The sequence below is a fragment of the Phoenix dactylifera genome, chromosome 16, assembly GCF_051530095.1.
Source record: "Phoenix dactylifera cultivar Ajwa chromosome 16, Ajwa_hap1_PhDact_Kaust_v1.1, whole genome shotgun sequence".
Taxonomy (NCBI): Eukaryota; Viridiplantae; Streptophyta; class Magnoliopsida; order Arecales; family Arecaceae; genus Phoenix; species Phoenix dactylifera.
The window spans coordinates 14,102,474-14,130,146 of record NC_143205.1 but is presented as its reverse complement, the minus strand read 5'-3'; the positions used below and the strand labels follow the sequence as shown (position 1 = coordinate 14,130,146).

At 38.2% G+C, this 27,673-nt stretch overlaps 1 protein-coding gene, 1 non-coding gene and 1 pseudogene across 3 annotated transcripts; all 3 read left to right on the top strand.

Annotated features, from left to right (window-relative positions):
• Positions 1 to 3,384: 3,384 nt before the first annotated feature.
• Positions 3,385 to 3,529, top strand: LOC113463632 (small nucleolar RNA snoR77). Its single transcript, XR_003388254.1, has one exon. It is a non-coding gene; the product is annotated as a small nucleolar RNA snoR77 (small nucleolar RNA).
• A 4,823-nt stretch (positions 3,530 to 8,352) lies between these two features.
• On the top strand, positions 8,353 to 16,138 carry LOC103720863 (actin-2). The gene is made up of 5 exons (XM_008810805.6): positions 8,353 to 8,527; positions 13,584 to 13,668; positions 13,782 to 14,175; positions 15,065 to 15,678; positions 15,788 to 16,138. Exons 2-5 carry the CDS (start codon positions 13,609 to 13,611, stop codon positions 15,851 to 15,853), a joined length of 1,134 nt encoding a protein of 377 aa, XP_008809027.1. The 5' UTR covers positions 8,353 to 8,527; positions 13,584 to 13,608; the 3' UTR covers positions 15,854 to 16,138.
• A 4,740-nt stretch (positions 16,139 to 20,878) lies between these two features.
• Positions 20,879 to 25,203, top strand: LOC103724158 (receptor kinase-like protein Xa21; annotated as a pseudogene). Its single transcript, XR_016398603.1, has 2 exons — positions 20,879 to 23,976; positions 24,227 to 25,203. The product of XR_016398603.1 is annotated as a receptor kinase-like protein Xa21 (transcript).
• Positions 25,204 to 27,673: the final 2,470 nt, after the last annotated feature.

The following is a 27,673-nucleotide window of genomic DNA, read 5'->3' as shown; positions in this document are numbered from 1 at the left end:
AATGATAGGATATAACCCTTCAGCCTTTAATTCAATTAGTGAGATTGCAACATCATGGAGATGAGAGCCTCCTACTACAACAAAAGCTGCCTTGAAATTATTAATAATAAAATCTGCTTCACCAATCCGACTCTTGTTCTTCACACTGCCATCAAAGTTAATTTTGATGAAATTAGAGGGTGGGGTTCCCAGGTGTAAAATAAAGGGGTTTCATTCTAAATATTGTTCACCCTATTTCATTTTATTTCTTACATTTTGCAAACAAAAACAATGTGATCTAGAGTATTGTAAATAGAGTCACATGCAACTCAAGATGCAAGTTTAGATGCCTGCAGCTAAAATTGTACAATACGATGAGTAGCTTATTACATATGTAATAGGACCCTACCCATATAATCCGTTTACTAAATAAGTCGAGTCAAGTTAAACAAATTAAGTGGGTTTTTAATAAATTAAATGGATTTAAATAGATTAAATATGTTAAGCAAGTCAAGTTAGACAGGACAAAAATAGATTAAGAAGGTTTTAAATAGGGTAAATAGGTCTTAAAGGAGTTAAATGAGTGAGGTCATGACCTGACCCAATTATTATATGGGTTAAGAGGTCAAAAGTCTAAACTTGAACCTAATCTATTTAATAAACAGGATTGGAAGGGTTGATCAATTTATAACGCAAACCTATTTATGTCAAACCAAACCTACTTAAAATAGGTCATTTGCATGTTGGGTTGATGGGTTGCATCATAAATTGCCCTACCTATCTCATACTTCACCATGCCACCCTTCTCCTTCACCTCACCTCTTCCTCCCCCACCACTACCCACTTCCTCTGCTCCTCCTTTTCACCTTCACTACCATCCTCCAAGTCTACATCACCATTTGATCCTCCCTATCAGCGCCAAGGTCCATGCTCAAGCCCTTGCCACTAGTGGCTTCGACATCGACCTCTTTATTCAGAAGACCCTCATCTTTTTGTATACTACCAGAGACAGCCCTCTTTTCCCAAACTTTCCTTCAAATGCAAGAAGTGAACTTTCTTATAATTTGACCACTAGTGCAACTTTAACTACAGAGCTTTAAATAGCTTGTTACCTCAAGTTGCAAGTACAAGCTAGCCTACTTGTTGGATGTCTCCAACTCAAATTATATAGTAGGTTGAGTTACTCATTAGATTCCAAGTTAAAACTATCTTGTGTTAGGTTAACTTGAAGAAATCTCCTAGTATATGAAAGAACGAAAAAGTGCTTTCGTTGTTGTGGAATAAGATAAACGCTCGAGTATGTTTCTTAATTTTAGAAAAAGAATTTTTCTTTCTTTTCTTTTCCTTTCCTCCATTCCGCCTCCTCCTCCTCCACTATCGCCGATCCTTTCTATCTCTGAGCCGCTATTCACCTTCTTTAACACCCACTTCGTCTCTCCTTCATCTTCCTCATGCTTCTCAAGGCCTGCAGCCTCACCCGTCACTCATTCTCTCCTTAAGGGCACCCACATACATGCCCAAGCCTTTGCCATCGGCAGTTTTGACGTCGATCTCTTTATTCAGAATACTCTCATTTCTATGTACGTAAGTGTTCTGACTCAACATCCAAACACAAGATGTTCGATGGAATATATATACGAGATCTCTCTTTTTCTTAGACTTTCCTCCAAACACAAGAAGTAAGCTTTCTTATAAGTCAAGTATTGTAACATAAGTCAATGCTAGTTGAGTCACAATGCAACTTCAATTGCAGGATTCTAAGCATTTCCTTGATATAATTGATAGAGATTCAATTCTGGTTAAACACATCCTTTAATGTACAGAGATAATGGGAAGAGTATAAGATAAAAAGTAGATATTAATCATTTTTTATCTCAAAAAAATAAATACTATAATAATTATACAGTCTCCTTAAGCAATAGGTATGGCAAAGAAAAATAGTAATCATTGTAATATATTATTTAGTAGTAATAATATATGATAACATAAATAATTATTATTAGTTGAAAATGTATTTGTATATAAAAACATAATTTTAAAAATTTAAATTTTATATACCATTTCTTTAAAAATGATTGTATAATCTAAAAATATTTTTTTTATTTACAAAATGGAAAGAAAATATCATTATTTTTGTTCATTTTCTATTACTATAATATATCATAACAGATTAGAATAAAATTGTTTAGATATAAAAATTAAAGATAATATTTTTTGAAACAAATGTTGTCCGTCATAACGGCATAACATGTTATTTAGAGCTTGCACACGGGTAAGGACCAGTGGTTAGGTCAAAATGTATTCATATCTAAATTAATAACAAGAGCATATAACTTACCTGGTCTAAACCTCTGCTATAGTCTTGTTCCTTTTCTTGAAAGGTCACAAGTTAGAGGCATGCCATGCACAGTTTCTATATGGTATTATATGCAGGATCTGTACTTGTAACTTGGCTTAATTTCTTCTGTTTTGTGAATAAATAGATATGATTCTTATCCAATACAAGAACGATTTCATATGACTACTTTATAGAAGTCTTGCTCGCTTTGTTCCTATTGTTGCAATTTAAGCTGATCTAATCCAATCATATGTCTGGTTAAAATTTTTGGAGTAGGACCATGTTGAAGTTCACTCTTTTTTTGGTATAAGGTTCACCTCAGGGTTTGTATTTTGTTTAGCCATGTTAGATTTCGATGATCGACCTAATTCAAATCTTCCAAATTGTACTCATGGTGGTCCAGCTACAACTTCAAGGCAGGGGTAGCAATAGTTGGGTTCATCTCAGGTTCATGTCGAGCCAAATGCTCAAATAAACCAATTCAACTTTGACAATTGGACTCGACGCCAAGTGAGGACTTGCTCGGCCTAAACCAACCTATTCCCACCTCTTCTCCATATAACAGTGAATTAGAATCCATTCTCCATTCAAATCTGACCCAATCTGGCCTGACCTAGATAAAATTTAATTCTCATGGCTCCACTAAGGTGGAAGCTTCAAACCAGACCTGACCCTTTCCAATTTTGGGTCAAAATGCTGACCAAACCCAGCCCAATCTTAACCGTTGGCCGGAACCAGCCAAGGGAGGGTTAGGTTTACAGTTGGTGCGGATTCAGGGAGAGGGTACGTAGGTCATTTCAATCAAGTAGGCCATTAGGGTTTCGGCACTCGCTCGTATATATACCTCCGATGGCTCTCATTTCAACCCATGGCTGTGGGTTTCAACGTTTCAAAGCTTCAAAAAAATCATCGCAGCCACAACTTTTCCAGATTGAAGGTCTTTTGGGCTGCTCTTTGGTCTTTGTTACGCTATCATTCTCTCCTTAGCTTTAAGAATTTTGCTCGATTTGTTTCGTTTTGTTATTGTTTTGGTATTTATGGATTCATGCGTTGTCGAGCAATGAATCAGGCAGCCCCTTTGCCCAATCCACTGGCACTGGAGGTGTTGTTTTGCTCGGAGAATAACGTCTAGCTTTTGCTCTTCAGATTGGCTGAGAGGAAGGGGGCTTCTCCCTTTCTCCCTGAGGCTGATCTAGTAGGCTTAAGTACATCTCCTTTTCATGGATCCAATTAGGCTATTTTTTTTGTTCAAATTCGATCATTCAATTGATATCATTTCTATTTTTCTTTAGTTTTTGTTCGTATTTTGTTATTCTAGTAATAAATATTTGATCAGTGGAAGAATTTAAATTTGCTCCCTTTGCCAATTTTATCTGCTCCAATTAGATAAGGAGAAAGGGCTCCATATCTAGTATTGACAAAACTAGATCCTTAGAATTATAGGAAGGAAGGGTATGTCTTGAAGAGTCTTGGAAGCTATTGCTAACAATTAGTTCTTGTGAAAGCAATGGAGGATGGTTTGGCGATGGATCACTTTCTTGCGAGCCATACATCAAACAAGAGGTGGTCATTTTGGTTATTGAACTCCCGAGGCAAAACATTGCGCATATTGGTGTTTGAGTGATTGTCTCAATGAACAAAGACACTAAAACGATCCAATAATTTTTGACCTTGGACGGGACATTAGATTCCAAGAGTAATCCAAAACCCTAACATGTCAAACCATTATTCTTAGCTCTCCTTAATAAAGGAGGATGGCCGAGTGACTTTGCGGGAAAATTCTATTGTTTGTGTTAGATAGCTCATATGTTCTAATTTTGTTATTTTGTTTCTAATTTAGTTATTCGAACTATCTCGGAACTTTTTTTTTATAAATTTACTCTTTTTTAAGAATTGAAATCATTATATCTAGCCTATTAGCTTGATTCGGGCGAAATGAAGCATGCCATACTGTACTGATTCAGTACTGGTATTGGTATGCGGCAAGGGTGGCAAAGCGATATTCGATGACTCTGTGCCGTACTGATATAGTGCTAATATGGCATTGGTATGGGGTCTAGTATCAAGACGGCGAATCTTGATTGCAAACATACAACTTGAGACTATAGCATGATGATAAATTTATATCATAGGTTGAGTTGGTTATAAGTAGGGCTAAAGACAAAGTGATATTAGTATACATAATATGCCATTTCTGCTTGGCTTATGTGATTTGTATACTAAGCTGATGCTTGTATCAACAATTATGCTACAAATGCTAAAATAAAATAATGAATCAATACTATATATTTTTTTTGTGTATGATATGATCAAATTTCATCATTTAATTATCTAAGATAAATCTTAAAGTCACCCAACTTTCTTTTTCTATTTTCTGTATCAAGCAAATCATCAAAGGAAGAACAAAGGAATCGCCCCACCGACTGTGCTTCTCGAAATGGAGACTTTGGTTCTATTTCACCTCAACAATGTTGATCCAAACTGCCACTTGAATAAATAGGAATTAGCGAAATGATCCGTACCATGACATTAAGGAAATAACCTACCAATAAATTGATATCCTACTCACTTGAACTGGCGATCACTTTATCAACCTTGGCCATATTGCTGGGGAGTTGAACGTTGCAAGGCATTTCTGGAGACAAATGCAGGGCGTACACCATTAATGTCCGGATGGTACCAATTGACCTTCTGAATTGGCCTGCAATTTATTTCCCTAATCGGACAAAGGATTTAAGGATTTCCAAGCAGGTGAGGATTTTGAAGGGGTATTTGAAGTTGCTAATGCAAGAAATATTCCTGCACCACCTCCTTGAACTCTCTCTAATCTAACTCATGGGCTCAAATATTGACATGCAATCATCATCAACAAAAAGAAGATGAGATGACTGAATTTACCGAAAAATAGAACTGGACCGAGGACATGACCATGAAATGTACTTCCAGAATTCTTTGACATGGGCTCAATTGGTGCCAGGCTAAGTTCACTCAAGCCGGATCGAAATGGAAATTTAACTTCGTAATCTTGAATTGATTTCAAGTCAGCTTGGGTTTATGCAAACAAATCGGGTTGTTTGACCCTGCCAAAATTTTTATAATGGATCCTTAACAGATCCAACTTGTGCCTAACCTAAGTTATTGGTAGCGCTCCCAGCCAAAACTTAATCCATACTTTTGTAACCAAGCTTTCAGCTCTCAAAGTATCTGAAATCTGACTTCAATCAGTATAACTCAATCCAAACTACCTTAAGCCAAACGGACCACAACTTGGCTTAACCCACCAAAATTGCTACCCTACCTCGGTACCAATTGGATCCAACATCTAGCATGACATCAACAACTGAGACAGCTTACTCACAAAGTCATAGTTATAATTGCAAACATCATTGGTGTCCGCCACTAGGGGCTCGTTTGGTTCGCGGGAAAAGAAGGGGGAAAAGTGTGGTCAACGGGAAAGTAATGAGATGCCTCTTGTTTGGTTGGAGTTTTCAAAGGAGAGAGAAGGGAAAGTTATATTCCCATGGGAATGTGATTCCCATATTTCATGGGAAAGTCTTTCCCATGAGAAACATGGGAAAGTTACTTTCCCATGAGGCGGGAATCACTCCATTTTTACTTTTTCCCAAAAAGTCCTTTCAGCATTAAAGAAGCATTAAAGAGGCATTAAAAACCTAATTTTTATTAAGGGCATAATAGGAATTATATATAACTTTCCTAGGAAAGTGGATGGCCAACCAAACATAAGCACCTTCGAAATTTGTCACTTTCCCATTGTCAACCAAACATGCCAAAAGTACTTTCCTAGGCATCCTCTTCCTAGGAATTTGTTTCCCAGGAATCATATTCCTAGGAAGGAAAATGCTTCCCGCGAACCAAACGAGCCCTAGGATTCCGCAGGGGACGTGGGCCCATGGTGCCACCTACGCCCTGGCGTCCACTTTAATCTTTCCCCTCCGTGCTCCTCAGGTTGCATGGGGCTTGGACGCTTCCTTTTTGCCAGCCCAAACCACTTTGATCCCCTTCCACTCTAAATCACCCAAATCTCCACCAACCTGACCACTCGGCCTTCTCGTGGTTAGCTTTTGAAGCAAGTCTCCAATTATATAACGTTACTTTAACGGTCGCTGGGACCGCAGAACCACTGGTCCGGCCATTGTTTGAGATCAGGGCTCAGTTGGACGGCTGTGTTTTGAGATTCCATACAATCCAAAAAGGATGGCACATCATAGAATTGGGATATGTGACTGGGGTTTTAATTCAATTATGACTGTTATAAAACGGCCATGGAAAATTTAATGGCTTATTATTTATCCAAGAAGATTCTAGAAAGTATCACAATGGATATCATAGCAACATATGATGACTTGCAAGATTTGCTACATTGATACCAAATACCATACTAATATATGCTGCTATAATGCCGATATTTTCGGAACGGGATCGGTTCTACGTACCAACTCTCGATTTCTATTACCAAATATCGGTTTGGTATTAATATGGTACGATATATATATTGAATCTTGATGGCACATAATGATTGAATAATTTTATTATAAATATATATTATCTATTTAAATATTATTTTCTTAATTCATATCAATGTTTTGAAATAATGATGAAGTTAGCAGAAGATAGTGTTATTGTAAGCATCCATTAAGTTTTAAATTACTTAGAAATTGGGAAATGTATCCATGGTAAACTTGCCAGCAAATTGTATGGAGAGGAATCTTACGTGTAGTTCCACTTCAAACAAAGATTGGTGTCTTACAATACGGACGCATTCAGCATATGCAATCCAATATCAATAGTAATGATATAAAGTAAAATTAATGATATAATTACAGATTCTAAAGCCTAGAATACAACATATATAAAATTAAATATTACATTGGAAAGGCAGGTCAAATCACTAAAAAAAGACCTTTATTCAATTAGAAATCCTAATTGCAATGAATGTGTGAGAAGAACTTTTTTTATCAGATTTAATAGTAAGTATATGTATACAAGATGGTAAATTTTACATTATATTATTTGAGTTACAATGACAAGTAAACAAAGATTTGATGTCCAATATCATGGCATGCCGTTCAATATATAATTATAAAGCTCTAACCAATATGTCGTCATACATGGTCAATATATCATCTATCTTATGACTAATCAATACACAAAGAATTATTTGATATCAAACTCTATTTTTTGTAAATGCGAGATTTTGCTAACTAGATTATATTTTGAAACCTGATATCATATCCCCATTATTGAAACCTAGGTCACTTTAGTATTTCTCCAAGCTGCCTAAATGATCTTGTTGTCTACCACCACCACTTTGTTAGTCCTTATAGAAAAGATTTTTTTAAAAAATAAAAGTCTAAGAGTTTTAAAACATAGGAACATGATTCACCATAATTTTTTCTATAGCCGGGCAATATATTGAGTTAACTTTGCAGATCAACACAAAATACCTAAGTAATATATAACATAAATAATATAAAATAAAAATAAAAATACAATATGCAAGAAATACAAGATAATTTACAAATTTTAAATAATATATAGTCAAAATAATTAGCACATATATTATGTACAAGATACCTATAAAATATTTTTTTAAGGGCAATACCAGGAGGTTGATTAAGTTGACAACGAATCCAACTAAAAACTACTCCAATTACTGAGTCAAATTGCCAGGATTTACGTTATTTAGGCTGTGAATTTTAAGCAGATTGGATCGATCAAAGAGATAATCCACCCAAAATTAAATTGATGGCATGATACTTGGGTTCCTTTTGGTACTTAGACAGCATGATACAGTCGTTAGACGCAAGAAATTTGACTGAATATATACGTTGAAAGCAACTTTTGTGACAACGAAGTCCGAAATATCGTAGTCCCTTCAAACTTAGGCTTGCCACGAAAATAAAGTGCCACTACCTTCCTTCCCTTTAAAGGAAAAACGATATTAATAATAAAATACCAATAATAAACGTTTAATATCATTTTAGGAAACATAAATGACGAGATTATTTCTCCGCATGGCCTCCCCCGTTTATGCCTCCCTCGGTTCCCATTATAAAATTTCATTTCATGTGGGTTTCATTTCCGCTGTCCTCTCTCTCAAACACACGGCTGCTCTCCTCTCTCTCTCTCTCTCCTCCGATTCCGGAGCGAAGGAGAAACCCCTCAGCGATCTTTTCGCGGTCGCGGAAGGTAGACTCTTTTTCTGGATCCGGCTTCTTGGGTTTGGTTTTTATGTTTTTTAATCGTAGATCGTTTAGATTCAGATTTTTCGGCGAGTTTTCTGGTTCTTTTGTGTGGATCTGTTGACGGGCGTGATCTAGTTTATGGTTGGATCGGATCTTTTGTTGGTCTTGTTGGATCTCTGTGATTGATGACTTGAAGGAACGTACTTTTGATTTTTTTTCCCAATTTCTTTTGGTAATTTTGGAATTTTTTAAGATCATGATGTTGATCGATGTCAAAATTGTTTAACGTTGTTGCTATAGATTTAGGTTGATCTGCTCTCCGGCTAGGGTTAGATTTGGCCGGATGGAATATGTGAGATGTTATTGAGGGTCGTGAAATTAAGTGAAGTGATCGGGCCTGAAAATGTGATTTGGAAGTGACTCGGGATTTTATAATTTTAAAATAATTTGCATGTATTTATATATAGATTATGTTAAATCCCAATGAGTGCATCGTTAGTTGATTACTAATTCATGGAATGCATGCGGTACTCCTAATTGGGCGTGATTGGACGCATTCAACATGATCTGAGCATGCCTAAATGCATTTCCCAGTGATGTGAGTTAGTTAAATATTACAAATTTGAAGATGGAAATAACTAAATGAAAGTCTTTTGGGATTTTTCTTGGTTGGTTTTGAAAGTTGATTTGGTTCATTTGAATTCATGAGAACAATGATTTGCTGTCAGGAGTATAATATTAGCTTAGGAATTGCTTTAAAGCCTCTTATAAGTTCCTGATGCATATTGAATTTCTGGTCTGTTGTAGTCATTGGTGTCAGTATGAAATGTTGTGATTTTAAACAACCAAAAGAACACACACACGCACACACATATACATACACATTCATACATACATTTCTGTATACATACATTTATACATACATATACCTACATGCATGCATGCATGCGTGCATACTTATATGTATATACATATATGTACACATTTATTTTATATTGAAATTGTTCCATTCATTGTAGTCAAAGCATATATCACCTTGGATGGAGCTCAATATCCTAAGACAAGTGGGATTATTGAATGCAACTCCTTATAATTTACCTTATTTCACTGTTTTAGTGTTGTGCTTTGCTGGGGAAGTGAGAAGAGAATGGAAATGTGATAAGTCTATGCTAATCTAATCACTTTTTGAGGATAAATCAAGGCATATCTCCATTTGTTTGCCCTGGAAGAACCTTGGGTTTTTAAGATACATCTTTCATTCTGAATTTTGAAAAGAATGTGACTATTTGACTTTTCTTTTGAAAATTCAAAGAAGAAGTCTTTTTGTTATACATATCTATTTTAACACCAGTACTGCTTACATGATGTTTTTGTTTATTTATTTTTGGATGTGAATTACTCTCTTTGATTTTTAGATTCTGTAATCTTTATGGAAGTTAAAGCGATGAGACATAAATTATGATATATATGATGCTTATACATGTCAATAATGTCTTTATTTTTTCCACTGCACCTAATGATTTTAAATTCATTTTCAGCAATCATAAGTCTCCTTAATTGTTAGAATGGTTAAAGGCAAGAAGGGAATGATTGACTTGAAAGATTCTTTTGGACCAGGTTTTTTTTTTTTTTTATTAAGAAAAGGTCAGGCAAAGGCCTCATTGCTTTCGTTCGGTAAATGAGAGTGAAGATTACAGAAGAGAACTGGAGGGGGAAGAAGAAAGATGAAGTTGGAAGAAATTACAAAAGTTATTGAAAGATAATATTTCTATATTTTAGAGCCACAAGACCAGTCCAGTTATTCAAAACAGAAATAGAATGGATAATCTCTAGCACATCAGATTCCAAATTGCAGAAATTACATATATTATTTCCTGTCCATAAGGACCAGCGAGTTGTAGCTGCTAGAGTATCCCAACTAATTTTCCCATCTTTGTCTTGATAATTTGCTGTCTCCAAGTTGTCCATAGGCTAAAACCTTGCATGGCAAACTGGGTAGGTTGAGCCAACATTAAAACTGTTTCCAGATGCTGGCTGAGAAAGGACAATTAAGGAATAAATGATCCAAAGATTCTTCATCATTTTTTGCAAAGCACACAGATGGAAGGACCAATCAATTTTTTGTTTCAAAGTTTATCAACTGTACGTGGTTTTTCGTAGGATAACACAAGTTTTAACCTTTCGGGTAGATATGTTTTCCAAGCAAAAGATGTAATAGGAGATAATTTGCCACCATTTATCAAATAGTATATGTGTCCTTGACGGTGAATTCCATGCTTATTCCATCTACAAAAAAATCCATCAGTATTTAGTATTGGATGGAAGTATTGCAGCATATTAAACAGTCCTGTAGATTATGTCCCACTATAATTGAATTGCTGTTAAAAGAATCTTAAAACTCAAGGTCCCAAGGAAATTTCAGGATATCTACTAGAGTTTGTAGTGTCTCATAACAAGGCACGTAGAATAGAAGCTTGCATTTGTCATAACAAGGCATATAGAAGAGAAACTTGTGCAATTCATTATGTTGTCTTTGTTCTACTTAGAGGCTAATACTTAAAGTTCTCAAATGCAAGATATGCATCTAATGGGTTAAGTGTAATATAACTGGACAGGAAATTCTTGCTTAAAATGATCATAGCAATTTGAGTTGTAGAAGAAAGTACTACTAGATATAAATGGTGAACTCTTTTAGTGGTAATCTCACCTATAGAAAAGCCTTTAGTAGGATTGAAGTTGAACTTGCTTTTGACTTTTGGAAAACTGCACCAATAGGAAATTTTTGTATTATTTGGATCTTGCAAATTATCTTGATAGGGAGATCGAGTGCTAGCTTCCAATAACTCCTCCTATCATGGTTTAATTGTGAGCAGTGTAGAAATATCTATACTTTATAATGCACAATTCACTCACAGAATTTATATTGGGAAAGCATTACAAGTATTGTTTCTGTACCTGTAGCAAACCTACTCTTAAATGATCTAGATCCTTGATTAAGATACAACACACGATGGTTGTGTTAACAATGTCATATTGTTATATCCATTGAAGTTAGAATATGTAGAGAATTCCATAACATCCTTTTGAGGGTGCATTGTGCAAACAGAATTTGAAGCCCTTACCCAAGAAGGTTGAACCATAAGTCTATTCAAGTTCTATGCCAATATGAAGATGAGGTCAAGCATGCAAGTAGCACCTAAAAGAAAATGCTCCATAAGTTGAAGTACTCCCCCCTCTCCCTTTCCTTGGTCTCGTACTTGTGACCTAACAGGAGTTTAAGGTCATCTGCGTGGGGAAGTTAATAACTCTAAATGCAACGAGTTCAGTTTTAACAGTGTTCCTTTTTAAGCAAATATATCGTTTTCAAGGAGCCTTGGTCAGCATAAGTTGGTTGGAAGTCTTCTTAGGATTAAGAAGCATTTTATGCCTGTTTGGTCGATATAGATATCTATCAATGATAGGTGCTGACTCTACATAGATTTTATGAAATGTTAAGAATAAAATTTATTTCAAGGTGGATTCCGTCTTTTCTTTTTTCCCCTTGTTTTCTTTACTTTCTTCATTCTCCATTCACTGTTATTAGATTTTATTTTGCCTTCTTTACATTTCTGATTTCTTAACAATTTGCATGCATACCTTAACAAGAAATTTTCTCAAAATTGTATTGTTTTTTTGTTATTAGGGAGGGGGCAATAATTTTTATTTTTCCAAATCTTAGGTTGAGACTGGATTTCAAGGTCTAGTGAAGTTAGGACTCCTGATCTCTCTTTCAATTTAACCAAATGGTTTCCATACAGTGGCTTACACCCATATTTGCTGCCATCTTATTCCAGAGTTAGTTGCACCAGCCTTATTACTTAATTAGGAACATGTTACGATGTTCTCATAACATACTAAGTTGCTAATATCTGTTTTAGGAAGGAATAGATGGTACTCATGAAATGCCTTGGTGAAGTTTCTATATGGTATTAGAATATAGGATATCCTGTCAGTGTAGCTGTCCTTCCTTTACAAGAGCACTAAAATCAGGATTCCTACTCCTTGCTTTACCATTATTGCATGCCTAGAAATCTGAATTGTCGAGATGCCAAAAGTTAAAAGGAAATTTACCTTCTGGTTTTGCTGTACCTTTTTCTTTCGATAAGCAGGTGGTGCTCTTGGTTAAATTATGGATAAAAGCTGCATGAGATTAATAAAAGGATGCTACCTTGTTGACAATTTTGTTCTCAATTAGGATTCTGGTTGTACTTGTATCTCTACCTATTTCCTCACTTTATTAGCAAAATGTTGCAAAAAGGAAAATACAGAGTCATCCAGTGAGCATGTTTTTAATCCAAAATAACACAATGACCTCACTATTCCAAGTAATTCTGGATTTTTAATCTAGATGTGCAAAGATGCACTTTTTTGAAGTTGCTGTTTACATTTTTTGTTGTCATTCGAGCTTTGCATGTTCTGATCTAAAAAATAAAATAAGACAACATAGCTCTGAATGTTTTGTCAACTTCCCTTTGGTTCGCATGAGCATGATCTGCTTCTGGGTGGTGTTTGAAAAGTTCAGTAGCTGTTTTCTTTATGTAATTCATCATTATTCATGCATAGTTCCAAAGTGGCAGCCTTTTATGCTTGATAAGAGCTGGCACATTATTTGAATATCAAAGAAATGAAAAACTTAATTCAGCTTAATATAATGCTTTATCACAATTGTGAAATGTATATTATCCAGCTTGTGTCACTCGCAATGTTTATTTGTTGTTCTTTGCATTCCTCTATCATATTCCTATTATCTTGCAAAGATGGAACATTGAGAAAATGGTGAAGGTAAGGTTCATTCTCATTCACTTGATTCAGATAAAATAACTGTTGCTCAAAGATAAGTATGATAATGAGTGCACAACATCTGGAAATGATTCTTGGAGTTTTATTTTATTTATATGAATTTATGATATTCTTCTACTTCATAATTTCCTGTCATCCAGCGTCAAGAACTTTCTTTGCATCCCAATATACCAGCTCTAAGTGTTGCAGCATTATTTAACTTCTAACCTTCTAATGAATAGGCTGTGTGCAAGTTTAACGTAAAGTATGGCTGATGCCGAGGACATTCAACCCCTGGTCTGTGACAATGGAACAGGGATGGTGAAGGTGAGAAATATGTTTGAAATCATATTGTAGGGCTGACATTTAGGAAAGAATGGAGGAAGGTGCATCTAATGTTTTCACGTAGTGTAAATACCTTGAATCCTTCTTTGCAATAGGCTGGATTTGCTGGAGATGATGCCCCCCGAGCTGTTTTTCCAAGCATCGTTGGTCGGCCCCGCCACACTGGTGTCATGGTTGGGATGGGACAGAAAGATGCTTATGTTGGTGATGAGGCCCAGTCCAAGAGAGGTATTCTGACTTTGAAATACCCTATTGAGCATGGAATTGTCAGTAATTGGGATGATATGGAGAAGATCTGGCATCATACCTTCTACAATGAGCTCCGTGTAGCACCTGAAGAACATCCAGTTCTTCTCACAGAAGCCCCTCTGAATCCGAAGGCCAACAGGGAAAAGATGACCCAAATAATGTTTGAGACGTTTAATGTTCCTGCCATGTATGTTGCCATTCAAGCTGTCCTCTCCCTTTATGCCAGTGGACGTACCACAGGTATGTTTAGTTATATGCTTTATTTGAATGTTATGTTATTGAATCTCCTCTGTTAAGGTACTTGGACATAATTTTTTTTGTGTCTGCCAATTTTAATTTATTCTGTTTAGTTGTGCTATATGATTATGTGGATAATCAAAGTCTTTTGAGCATCTGTATATGCTTTTACCCAAGAACTGGTCAAAATTGTTTACCAAAACAAAAAAAAAAGCCCTAGGCATCAACATTTTTTTCTCTCTTTTGCTGTTGCTACCTTAGTCACCAAGAGTTAATCTCCTGGCCAAGGTTTATTATCTCGGTACTGGACCCCATACCGGTGCCACACTAGCACAGTGTCGGTATAGTATGGTATGAAACTTTTTCGGCATACCGAGTGCCACCCATATTATGTACCATACGAAACTGGTATGGTACGGCACGTCCCGTACTGCCCGGTTTGGGCCGGTACGGTGAACCATGCTCCTGGCTGCTTTTTTAAGCTCTGATTCCCTCTCCTTGTTTTACACCCATCATTTCCAGGGATCATTAGATTTGTGGTAATTTTTTGGTGTCTAAATTTTTGATCAAATTTAGGTGAAATGGCAATCTGTTTGCTTTCTTTTATCTCAATTGTTCTCATGCAGAATTGTACCAACTTATTAGGATCTCAATCTCTCTGATGCAGTTTTAGCACCATGCCTTTGTTCGGTTATGATTTTCCTGAAGTGATCATAATTCCTGGGCTTTCAGAAACAATTTTTTCTCATGTTGAAACTATCAGAGTCTAAATTGTGCAACGAAAAACACATCATGAAAACTTGACAACAATGCTTTCAGGCTCATTTTTTCACGTTAAAAATTGATTACCAAATGCTTGTCCATATCAGCTCAATCTGTTCACTCTGCCCAGGTATTGTGCTGGACTCTGGTGATGGTGTCAGCCACACAGTCCCAATCTATGAGGGATATGCACTTCCACATGCTATCTTACGGCTTGATCTTGCTGGTAGAGATCTGACAGATGCTCTGATGAAGATTTTGACTGAGAGGGGGTACTCCTTCACTACCACAGCCGAGCGGGAAATTGTTCGTGACATTAAAGAGAAGCTTGCTTATGTAGCGCTTGATTACGAGCAAGAGCTCGAGACTGCCAAAAGCAGCTCGGCAGTTGAGAAAAGCTATGAGCTACCTGATGGCCAGGTCATCACCATTGGGGCCGAACGCTTCAGGTGCCCTGAGGTGCTCTTCCAGCCTGCTCTCATTGGTATGGAAACCCCTGGTATCCACGAGACTACCTACAATTCTATAATGAAGTGCGACGTGGATATCAGGAAAGACTTGTATGGGAACATTGTGCTTAGCGGAGGGTCCACCATGTTCCCGGGCATTGCCGACCGTATGAGCAAAGAGATCACTGCACTTGCTCCTAGCAGCATGAAGATCAAGGTGGTGGCACCACCTGAAAGGAAGTATAGCGTCTGGATCGGAGGTTCCATTTTGGCTTCTCTAAGCACATTCCAGCAGGTAAACCATTATCATTTGTCCTCTCTCTCCAATTTTGGATCTGCCTTGGTGCCCTATTTTCTTTCTCCTCTGATGATTCTATTTGCTTGGCCTTTTGAATGCATTGCAGATGTGGATATCCAAGGCAGAATATGATGAATCTGGACCAGCTATTGTTCACAGGAAGTGCTTCTAGATGTTCTTTCAGGATATTGGTTCTGCATCTTTATGTATCTGATGGTAGTAGATGCATCTGAGGTATGGTCTTGTTGGTTGGTTAATTTTATGTTTGTTTGTTTTTTTCTTGTTTTTTTGCCCTTTTTCTTGTTTTGTTTTTTCTTTTTTTTGGGGTGGGGGGTGGACTCTTTTTCCACCTTGTTATATCGGATATATTGTTATCAAAGTATGCTAGATATGTACCTGTACAAGTAGTTTGGATTGAGCTACTCTGAAGGTCAATGCTTTGCTGAAATTTCTACAACGCTGCTGCATCCTCCCTTGATCATGTTTAGATTTGTTGTTGGGTTTATTTGTTGATCTCTTCAGTCTTCTTGCTAGAAGAATTGTTTTGTTTTTTACCGCATTCTGACTATCAAAGCAGTACGCATTTACCCATGTTAGTCTGTGGTGGTTGGTGAGACTGGTCCTCGGAGCGGATGGGCTCGAGGGCGGTTGTGCCGTCTGCAGGGATCGTTGGCAACGGCACTGCAGAACAGCCGGTGGCCATTCTAACTCTCCGCCAACACGGAGAGTTCAGGTGCCGTGGAGTGGCCACGACTCGGCAGCAACTCTGCTCCGAGAAAGACGGAGCGGAACTTTCCCCTATTCGGGCTCTTTGAGCTTGGGCTGAAGCCGGCTGGGCCTTCCGGCTTCAGCCCATTTAGAGCCGGCTTCAGCCCATTTAGACCATTCTCACAGTTAGATGATTCAAAGGCATGACAAAAAAAAATATAATGGAATTTGTTAAACAGAAGAATAAAAGGATCCAATCTCCACTAAAAACAACAAAAAAGAATTACATGATCATAATCATTGGCAAGAAAAAAAATTGTAAAACTAACTGATTAAAAGAAAGAGTTGGATATCTCAAGTAAGAAATATGAAAGACTTTTTGGATTCTGTCAATTTTTTAGCTAGAAATGGCAAAAGATTGCCAAGAACGTCAAGGTTTGGTAGTGTATTAGCATAATGATATATTTTAGGAACAAAAAATAAGATCACTGGCTGATGTAAAACCAATTTTACTCGTTTAGCTATATCCTTTGGTTTTCATTGTTTGCATGATTTCCTTTTTTTTCTTTTCCCCGTTCCTGACCAATTCGTTCTGTTTGTCTTGCTTATTGTTAGTGTGGGCTGTGATCCACACTGGCTTTCTTTATCCGGTGTTACTGCTAGCCCGCTCTGGGCGGATCCAGAGCGGGCGTCCCGAGCAAGGTCTTTCCGAGGTGGTCAAGTGTTTCTACTAATTTTTGGATAAATGCTGTTCATAGAATTTTTTTTTTCTTTTAACATCTTATGCCGGCTAATCTCGCATAGAAACTCATATGTGCGTGCCTGGATGGTGCTAACTTTTGGGTGTTTGCCAGTGGGTTCCAGCTGACGGTTCAACGGTCGAGACCGTTACCACATGTGAATTTTGTGCTGGCAGTCGTAAAAGTTGACGCGTGTCAAAGGCATTCTTGGCACCTTTTTGATCCTTCAAAAGTACTTTTAGATAAAATAGCAATGTTTAATAAAAACGTTGGAAAGCTGTTTTAGCTTTCTTAGAAAGCTAAAAACAGATTTTAAAAGAAGCTCCATTTTGGCGATTTCCAAAAAAGCACTTTTAGATCCGGTCGGAAAGCTTTTTTTTTTTTTTGACCAAAATATCTGTAATAAAATATAACAATTACACAAAATGTTCTTTTAATAATTATTTAACCAATTTTATTACCTAGCTAGAAAATTTGTTATATTATAAAAAATTAATTTACACTAATAATTATAATATTTTATATTTTTATTATTGTATTATACTATAAATATGATATTGTTGTGGTTTAAATTTGGCCCGAGGGTGACCACGCTGGAGGAGTCGGAGGAGCTGCTGACCGGGACGAAGAAAGGACGCCACCTCCTGCGCACCCGGTGTACATGCACGAAGCCCCACCGGTGATTCCGGTGAGGGCTCTCCGATGCTTAAGTTAGCATGGAGTTTTAGTTGGCCCAAAAAAGTCCTTAGGCATTACCTGATGGGGCTATTTATAGTCCCCGTGAAGGTGCCTAGTTGGCGGAGAGCTGGTGTATCCTCATCATGGGAGGAAATGGCTTTAGCCACGTGGCGTGTGGCCACGGCTTGCTTGAGGCACATGATTTGGGCCGTTCTTGTTCACGGCATGGCGTCAGGGTATGGCCCTTGTCAGTAGGCATGGCTGAGGCAGCAAGGCGTAGTCCTTGGTCGATGTGTCTTGATGTGGCCAGCAAGCAAAGCATGGTGTGGTGAGGTTAGCATGTCCGACCGCATGTGCGGGCATGGGCGCGATCGCAAGCGAGATCAGGTAGACTTGGAGGCCACAGCAGAAAGCCGAGGTCTGCTCGGCAGGGTGCCCCGAGCTCAGGTCAGGGCGTCATTATCTGTGGTCGACAGGGTTTTTTCGGCTCTTGGTCGACGCTGCAGGGCGACCCGAGCTCGGGCCCGGGACGTCATTATAGAAACCTGCGGCTGACGGGGCCTCTTCAGCTCTTGGTCGGCGCTGCAGGGCGCCCTGAGCTCGGGCATGGGACGTCGTTATAAGCATCAAAGGAGGTTGCTGCAGGTCACGACAGCGGAGAGATCTGGCCGAGGTCGGCTTGGCCTTCGACGAGGTCCGAGATCGGACTGGCTCTTAGAGGGACCGAGGTATGGCCTGGTCGGTGCTGAGGTCTGCTTGGCCAGAATGGGATGGTCCCACGCTGTAGCAGGACGATCCATTTTGCCCCCCCATCAAATATTATATTATATTATATCATAATATATTAACATGTTATGTTAAATAATTTAATATTATATTAAATTATTATGCTATAGTATACAATATTATATTACTATATTATAATAATATTATATTATATTACAATATTATACTATATCATATATTTATGCATTAATATATATTATATTTTATTATGCTCTATTGTATAATTCTATGTAATATCCTTTATAGCCATTTTGTTATACCAAAAATATTTTCTCAGTTTGTTTATCAAATATATATTAAAGTGGCACCGCACTTTAGAAGTATAGTTACCAAACAGCAAATGACTTTTTATAAAAGTTTTACTTCAAAAAATTTCTACTTTCAAAATTTTTATTTTTAAAAGCTCTGTTGCCGGCTCTCTAAACGGGGCCTTAATCAAGTTCACATTTATTAGTCTTCTTTTTATGTTTTCTGCTATGAGTCCAAATGGGGCCTTAATCAAGTTCACATTTATTAGTCTTCTTCTTTTATCTTTTCTGCTATGAGTCCAGATGGGGCCTTAATCAAGTTCACATTTATTAGTCTTCTTCTTTTACCTTTTCTGCTATGAGTCCAAATGGGGCCTTAATCAAGTTCACATTTATTAGTCTTCGCCTATGAGGTCTTCCATGGAAGACAAGCATATCTTAGGCCCTGTTTGGGGGAGCTATTGGTAGTAGAGCTGTTAGAAGTAGAGCTGTTGGAATTATAGCTGTCTGAAGTAGAGCTGTTATAAAAAGCTGTTTGCTGTTTGGTAACTACATTCGTAAAGTGCTGTGGTACTTTGTTTTGTGTTTGGTAAACAAACTGAGAAAGTACTTTTGTATGACAAAATTACCATAAAGGACATTGCATAGTATTATATAACAGAACATAATAAAACATAACATAAATTAATACATAAATATATGATATAGTATAATATTATTGTAATATAAAATAATATTATGTTGATATAGCATAATAGTGATATAATTATTAGAGTAAATTAATATTTGGTAATATAACATAATATTAAATTATTTAATATAACATATTAATGTATTATGATATAATGTAATATATATTATATTTATAGTATAATACAATAATAAAAGTATAAACTATTATAATTATTAGTATAAATTAATTTCTCATAATATAACATAATATTAAATTATTTAAAATAACATATTAATGTATTATAATGTAATGTAATATAATACATTAATATGTTATTTTAATATGAACATTTTTGTCAAAAATACAGCTTTCCGAAAAAGCTGAAACAGCTTCCTTCCAAAAGCTCCAAATTGGAGCTTCCTCCCAAAAGCTGTTTTCAGCTTCCCGCAAAAGCTGAAATAGCTTTTTGAAAAATTTACCAAACACAGTTTTTCATCTAAAAGTACTTTTGGAAAGCTAAAAAGTGCTTTCTGGCCCTCTAAAAGCCCCAAACAGGACCTTAGGCATTTTACGTACTCTTGGAGGACCAACCCAGCTGGCAAATAAGCTTGTGCATGTCACACCAAGATTAACATCCGTTCCCCATCCAGGCAACAGAGAGTTTACCTCATGCTGCATTGCCACCTGCACACAGTCCAAGAATTTTCGCCCGATGTGCCCAGGAAAGAGGAGTACGAGGACTTAATTACCGGGCGACCGAAAAAGCAAAAGAAAAACGAAGTCTTCCGCACGTTTTTCCACTACAGAGAGAGAAGAGCTTTAATATCTTATTCAACTTTCCCCACGATCGACAACTCCCTACATCCCTCCGGGACAGTGAACATAAGTTTTGAAACTGGAGAGTCAATTTGCCATGCTTGATGACTTTATTAGCCAAAAAAAAAAAAAAAAAAAAACCAAATGAAGCTATATGATGGCCTGGGTACGGAAACGGCAATACTTTCAATTTTACCTCCATTCATTAAATGAATAGAATACCAGTTTAAATCTTAGGACAACTTTAGTTTGCAACAAAAATTTTTTTACTGGATTATTTTTTCTGAAAAACTGATTTCAAAAACATATGATATCTAAGAAAATAATTTTGACATCTTTGGCTGACAATGAGAAAACAGTACAATCTAAAATGACTTATATTTGGTTGAGCATCTAATTTCTTAGCAAAATTGTGAAAAATATCTATTATATCCTTAATAAAAAAATATTATCCATAAATTTTGATGGCTTAAAAGAGTAGTTTTGGAAAAAAAATTTAAATTTTTAGCTTTTCCATGTTCCTCGTAAATTTTCTTCTTTATAAAATATGAAAACTTATTCCAAAAAAAATGATATATTTTTTTTTTTAAAAAAAATTCAACCAAATAAGAGGCCTTTTCCTCCTTGAAGCAACGTGGGACTAAAATATTTCGCGTGGACCCGCCGCCCAAGCCAAGTCCGTCTAAAGACAGACGACTCCAGATATCCACCGGCCCAGAAATCCTACTATAAAGTTTGCCTGCTCTTAGAAGGCTTCATCCAAAGCCTCCACCAAGCTATGTGGTTTATTGTTTTCCTCTCGATCGACTTCCTAGGAGCGCGCATGGGATATCTCTCCAACTCGCAGAGGGCATGCTCTTGGTGCTCCTCTCTCATGTGTGCAACTCTTCTACTCTTGTGTCCTTTTGTGCTTTCATCTCCCCAATCTCCTGCTATCACCACCAGCACTGCAACCTCCTCGGCGGGGAACAACAGAAAAAGCGTAAGCGACCACTCAGCTCTCATTTCATTCAAGTCCAATATATATGATGATCCATATGGGGCTCTGTCCTCCTGGGACAACAAGTCGCTTCATTTCTGCCAGTGGCAAGGCGTCACATGTGGTAGTCGGCACCCTGAGAGGGTCATTGCTCTGGATTTACCCTCCCTTGGCCTGGCCGGAACCATATCACCATCCGTAGCCAACCTCGCCTTCCTCAGAAGACTGAGTCTCCAAGAGAACAAACTCGACGGATCCATCCCTCAAGAGCTCGGCCATTTGCATCGACTGCGACTTCTCAACCTAAGCGTGAATTCTCTAGAAGGACAAATTCCATCCAGTCTTGGCAACTGCAGACATCTGATTTCGCTTGACCTAGGTAAGAACCTCCTCAACGGACAAGTGCCCCATGAGTTGGGATCACTTCCTCAGCTCATCGGCTTGATCCTCCGATCGAATAATCTTACGGGAGCCATGCCAACATCTTTGGCCAACCTCTCCTCTTTGGACTACCTCGACTTGTCGCAAAACATGATTACGGGCGGCATCCCACATTGGGTAGCGAACCTGACCTCCGTCATCACTTTTGGTCTTGTAAGCAACGCTCTGTCGGGGGGCATTCCATCTTCATTATGTCGTCTTCCCTCTCTTGCTGCCCTCGGTGTACAAGAAAACCAGTTATCAGGCATGATTCCTCCCTGTCTCTACAATCTCTCAAGCATCCGTGTCTTGGGTCTTTCGTTTAACAGTCTCGGAGGGACTATCCCATCTGACATAGGCAGCACTCTTCCCAACCTCATAGATCTCCAGATGGGCGGCAATCACTTCATCGGACTTATCCCTTCTTCATTATCCAATGCTTCTGGACTGGTTTCAATTCAGTTACAAAGGAACAATCTCCATGGAAAAATCCCTCATAATCTTGGAACCTTGAACTTGTCAGTCCTGGCACTTTGGTGGAACCAACTAGTAGCCAAGGATGCCGATGATTGGAGCTTCCTCACTGCTCTAACCAACTGCAGCAAAATGACAGTACTACATATCGGCGAAAATTACCTCGCTGGTGTCTTACCCAACTCCATATCCAACCTCTCCACAGATACGCGTCTCCTTTTGTTTGAGAATAACCAGATATCTGGAAGGCTGCCTTCAGATATAGGGAATCTGAAAAACCTGGCTGTACTTTACATGGGTGCAAACCTTCTCACAGGTAATATCCCTGCCTCTCTTGGATATCTTAAAGCACTGCATCAGCTCGATATGTCTCTAAACTCCTTCTCCGGCCAAATTCCACCTTCACTGGGAAACATTAGTCAGTTGAATGAACTCTATCTGGGAGGAAACACATTGAATGGAACCATTCCAACCCACCTTGGAAACTGCAAGAACTTGCAGTCACTAGATCTCTCCCACAATCAGCTTACAGGCCCTATACCCATAGAGATTCTTGGCCTCTCTTCCCTATCTAAACTCCTACACGTATCACACAACGCATTACAAGGCTTCTTCCCTTCAGAAATTGGCAGCTTGATAAATGTCAATGACCTCGATGTTTCCGAGAACAGACTGTATGGCGAAATCCCTGATAGCATTGGCAAATGCGTGGTCCTCGTAAACCTTAATATGCGCGGTAATTTTTTTGAGGGGATCATCCCGACACCGTGGGCAATCTAAAAGGCCTTCAATTTCTGGACCTCTCAAGCAACAGCCTGTCCGGGCATGTACCAGAATATTTCCAGATGTTTCACTCGCTCCAGTTTCTGAATCTCTCTTTCAACAACCTTGAAGGTGACGTTCCGCTAGGTGGGGTCTTCGCAAATATGAGCGCATTTTCACTTATTGGAAATCGAAAGATCTGTGGTGGAATCCATGAACTGCACCTGCCACCATGCCCCTCTACTCAACCCCATGGGAAAAAACACAAAGCGACTATCTTGGTTGTGATCATCGCAGTTGCCAGTGGAGTTCTAGGTGTGACTCTGATTCTCTTCTTCGTGTTACATTACCGGACTCGAAAGACAAGAATGAGACGTTCATCCATGGCAGCCATGAGAACAGAACATGTTAGAGTCTCTTACACCGAATTGGTCAGTGCAACTGATGGGTTCTCTTCAGCAAATCTGATTGGTGTTGGGGGTTTCGGTTCTGTATATAAAGGGGTCATGGATTGGGATGATATAAAAATGGTTGCTGTAAAGATACTGAACCTTCAGCAGCAGGGGGCTTCAAGGAGTTTCATAGCTGAATATGAGGCCTTGAGAAGCATCCGACACCGGAACCTGGTCAAAATCATAACTGCATGCTCTAGTGTTGATTTTAGAGGTAATGATTTCAAAGCATTGGTTCTTGAATTTATGGAGAATGGAAGCTTGGAACGATGGCTGCATCCGGAAGTGAATGAGCAATGACCGATGAGTAATTTGAATTTAGAACAGAGAGTGAGCATAGCCATCGACGTGGCTTCTGCACTGGATTACCTTCATCATCACAGCCCGGTGCCAATCGTGCATTGTGATCTCAAGCCAAGCAACATTCTTCTGGACGGCGACATGACTGCCCGTGTGAGTGACTTCGGACTGGCGAAGTTTCTCTCTGAATCTACTGACTCATTCTCCATATCTGCTAGCTGGGCGGCAATAAAAGGATCGGTTGGATACATCGCTCCAGGTGAGACTCCATTTTCTTCCTAGGTAGGCTAATATATACTAATAATGAGCAGCTAAAGACAGATAGACTAATCTGGTTCATTCATTATGGTACAACATATTTATACCTTTTGATTTGAATTTATGCTTCTAATATAATCTTTCGGTGGCATAGAGAAATGATCCACTTCTTTGTTTTGTTTGTGGAGCGATTTATCTTGATTGTTTAATTATGTTAATTTTGCCGTTGTCTTTGTACAAACATATATCAGAGTATGGTTTGGGAAGCCAAGTATCGACCCAAGGAGATGTGTACAGCTATGGAATACTTCTCTTGGAGATGTTTACGGGAAGGAGACCCACAGATGAAACCTTCAATGAGAGCTTAGATCTTCATCGATTTGCTGAGATGGCTTTTCCTAGTCAAATTTTGAACATCGTAGATCCGCAGTTGATACGAGAGGAAGAGTATGAAATTATCGATGAAATACAACAAAGGTGGGCTGAACAAGACAGGATACAAGAGTGCTTAATTTCAGTGATCAACATTGGGCTACAATGTTCCAGCAAATTACCCAAAGAACGAATGCATACGGGAGATATTCTTAAAAAAATGACGGCAGCGAGGCAGATACTTTGCAGGGTCTAAAGTTAGAGAGAATGATCCACAAATATTAGTAAGATATTATGAAGGCTTACATAAACATACATTATGTAGCTGCTGTTACTTTCCTAAGCCGCTTGTTTTTGCTGTTGCTTCCTGTGCTCATTTCCTTCGACTTGTTTTCATTTTTTTGGTTTTTGCCTTTTGTCTGTGCCTGCTATTGTTTGAGGGGGCTCTCTTTGGATGCTCTACAATCACATGGCCTGGGATATCGGGATGAACTGCTCCATGGATTTGAAATGAGTTTTGTTTAATCTTTCTCGATAATAAAAAGTGTGTTAACTGTGTACGAAATCAATATAAGTATATATAAAGTAAGGCATAGGTATAATTAAATATGAGAGACTGAAAGATGAAATTAAGTAAGATACGTAATTAAGTGGGAGTCCAACTCATAATAAAATAAAAAAAATGAAAAAACAGAAGAAAGAAAGAAAAGAAACTTGTAGTTACCTATGTGATGCGTTCTGAATGGCATGTGGTACTGGAATGGGCATGTCCCTATTGAACTGTGACGCAATTATGCTTGTCATGGTTGCAAAACCGGATGATCCTACGCAGGAGGACTTTCCAATGCCCATGACTTTTAAGAACAAACGCCAGTAGAAAAATTATACTGGAGAGAATATAAAAACTTTATTAAATAATAAAAGTATTACAACTTACTTTTGAAGCAAAATTCTTTCTTTAAGGACATCTAACCCTTCTCTTCAAAAATACATTTAAAAAATAATAATAATAAGTAAAGTTGACAGGTTCTATATGAGCCGAGCTTCTATTTCGTTTCACAATAAGGCTCATGTTCGGGCAATGCGGAGGAGAGAGGACTTCGAAAGCTCTATCTCCCCCTCCCTCCGTCTCTCTCGGTCTCCGCCACTGTCTCCCTCTCACTCTCTCCCTTCCTTCCTCTCCCTTTTCCTCCTCCTTTCTCTCTCTATTTTTCTCTTTCTTTCTTCCTCTCCCTTTCCTTCGCTGGTTTCTTGATCCAAAGGTCGGAATCGTTTCGGATGGCTTTTGATACGGCTTGATACACCTCAAATCGGACGATTCGGGACAATATTGTCGACCTTAATGCCATCTAATGTTGTGGTCCCTCTTGCAGAGATGAGGGGATCCTGGGAGAATTTGCTTTATGCAATCATTATACTAAAGGCCTCCAATGTAATTCTTGGGAGGGACCTAGGATGGTTAATAGTTAGTTAGTTGATCAGCAAATTTATCTTGAGAATTTCCGCACTATCTTGGAGGACATAAGGAGGCTCATCAGTATCCTGCAATCTTTTAAGGCTATCCATATTTACAAGAAAGTGAACAATGCAGCGAACTAGATAGTCTTCTATATTGCTAGACACTCAAGTTCAGTTATTTGGGATCTGATTGAGAAGTATCAATTCTATTGCGAAATATGTTTAACTGTAGATGTTGGAAGCTCTATTTATTGTAAAGCCCTGTAATTGTGACTTTAAAAAAAGGTAATTAAAGATCAAGGCTCCATCAAGGAGATAATTGACCCAACCCAAGGATTCCAAGAACAAGTAATTGATGCTCGCGGCTTCTTTACAAGAACGGCCCACCAAGTAATTAATTTCACAGAATTGGATCATCTCCAATTCCGCGGTTCCTCATGGAATAGGCTTCATGGCGGTCTTCCGGAGACTCTTTCCTCGTGCAAGGCTATGAAAACTTTGGACCCAGTTGAAAATCACCTTTATGGCCAAATTCCAACGAGTTCCTTCAAAAACCTACAGGCTCTCTCCCATGTCTTACTTTCTACATATAAGTTTTTCAATATCATAGAAAAATTGGTAGCATTTTGGGAGTGCTGGAACTTGACTACTCTCATTCTAACAATGAACTATCAAGGAGAGAAGATACCGGAGGATGGAATACAAAGTTCTATATGGGTTCTTACCATTGTAAATTGTGCTCACAAAGGTTCTAACCCCTTGTGGCTGAGGAATTTAAAGAATTAGAATTGCTAGATTTGTCAGGGAATTAATCGACTGGAGTCATTCCACTGTGGATGCGTGAGCTGGATAATGTCTTCTACTTGGACTTGTCTATTAATTCACTCACTGGGGAGACTCGCCTAAGATTGTCTCAACTCGAAAGCCTTCCATTTGAAATTCCAAATAGTGATACGTTTTCTGATGAGTTTGTTCTTCAAGAAAAATCAGACTATTGAGGCTGGGCACACTGGGTACCCAAGTTTTCTTCCAACATTACATGGAGCAATAAGTGGGTAAGTTTTGGGCTAACTGTAATGTTGCTCCATTATGACATGGGTGTCCGGAATTCAAAACACAAGAACAGCTTTTCTACTCCACAGTATCGGGAACCTCATATACTAGAACATTTTGTTTAAATATTTGAGCAACAACTTATCGAATGCATCCATTTGGAATGAGTTTGGGAATATCTAAGCATGAATCACCTCTCTGTTTTCTATACCTGCTGAATTGTTGGGGCATGTGCAACTCAGTGATGATGGATTTATCTTTCAATAGTCCTTCAAGAATAATTCCTCAAGCTCGCTAACAGTTTTCTCATCGTCCTGCGTGGCCCATAATTGCTTAAAAGATCCAATCCCAGTAGGAAGCGAGTCCTTTAGCTTCCCGATCACATGCTTTGGACAATGCGGGCAATATTTCTTCTTCTGTAACTCAATTGAGGGTCCTGCCTCCCCTCCAGCCGCATTAAGCATGGATCGTGAGGCAGTGATGCAAGAGGATGAAAATTCCATCATAGGATTGGCAATTGTCATGGGGGCTATAGTTGGCTTTGTGGCAATAAATATCTAAAACATGATTAGATGGAATACTTTTAGGATACAGGAGAGGTTGAGAAACTTGGAGGGCTTTTATTTTGGTTTTATGATACAAGAGAGGTTGAGAAAATTGGAGTACTTTATTTTGGTTTGGTTCTTTGGAAGCACCATAGTTTTAATTCTCCAACTTTGTGTTATTCGATACATTATTAAACACCTCTATAATGCAAGTGTCGTGATGGATGCAATTTTGATTATTAAAACACCTCTATAACAAAGTCGGTGCGG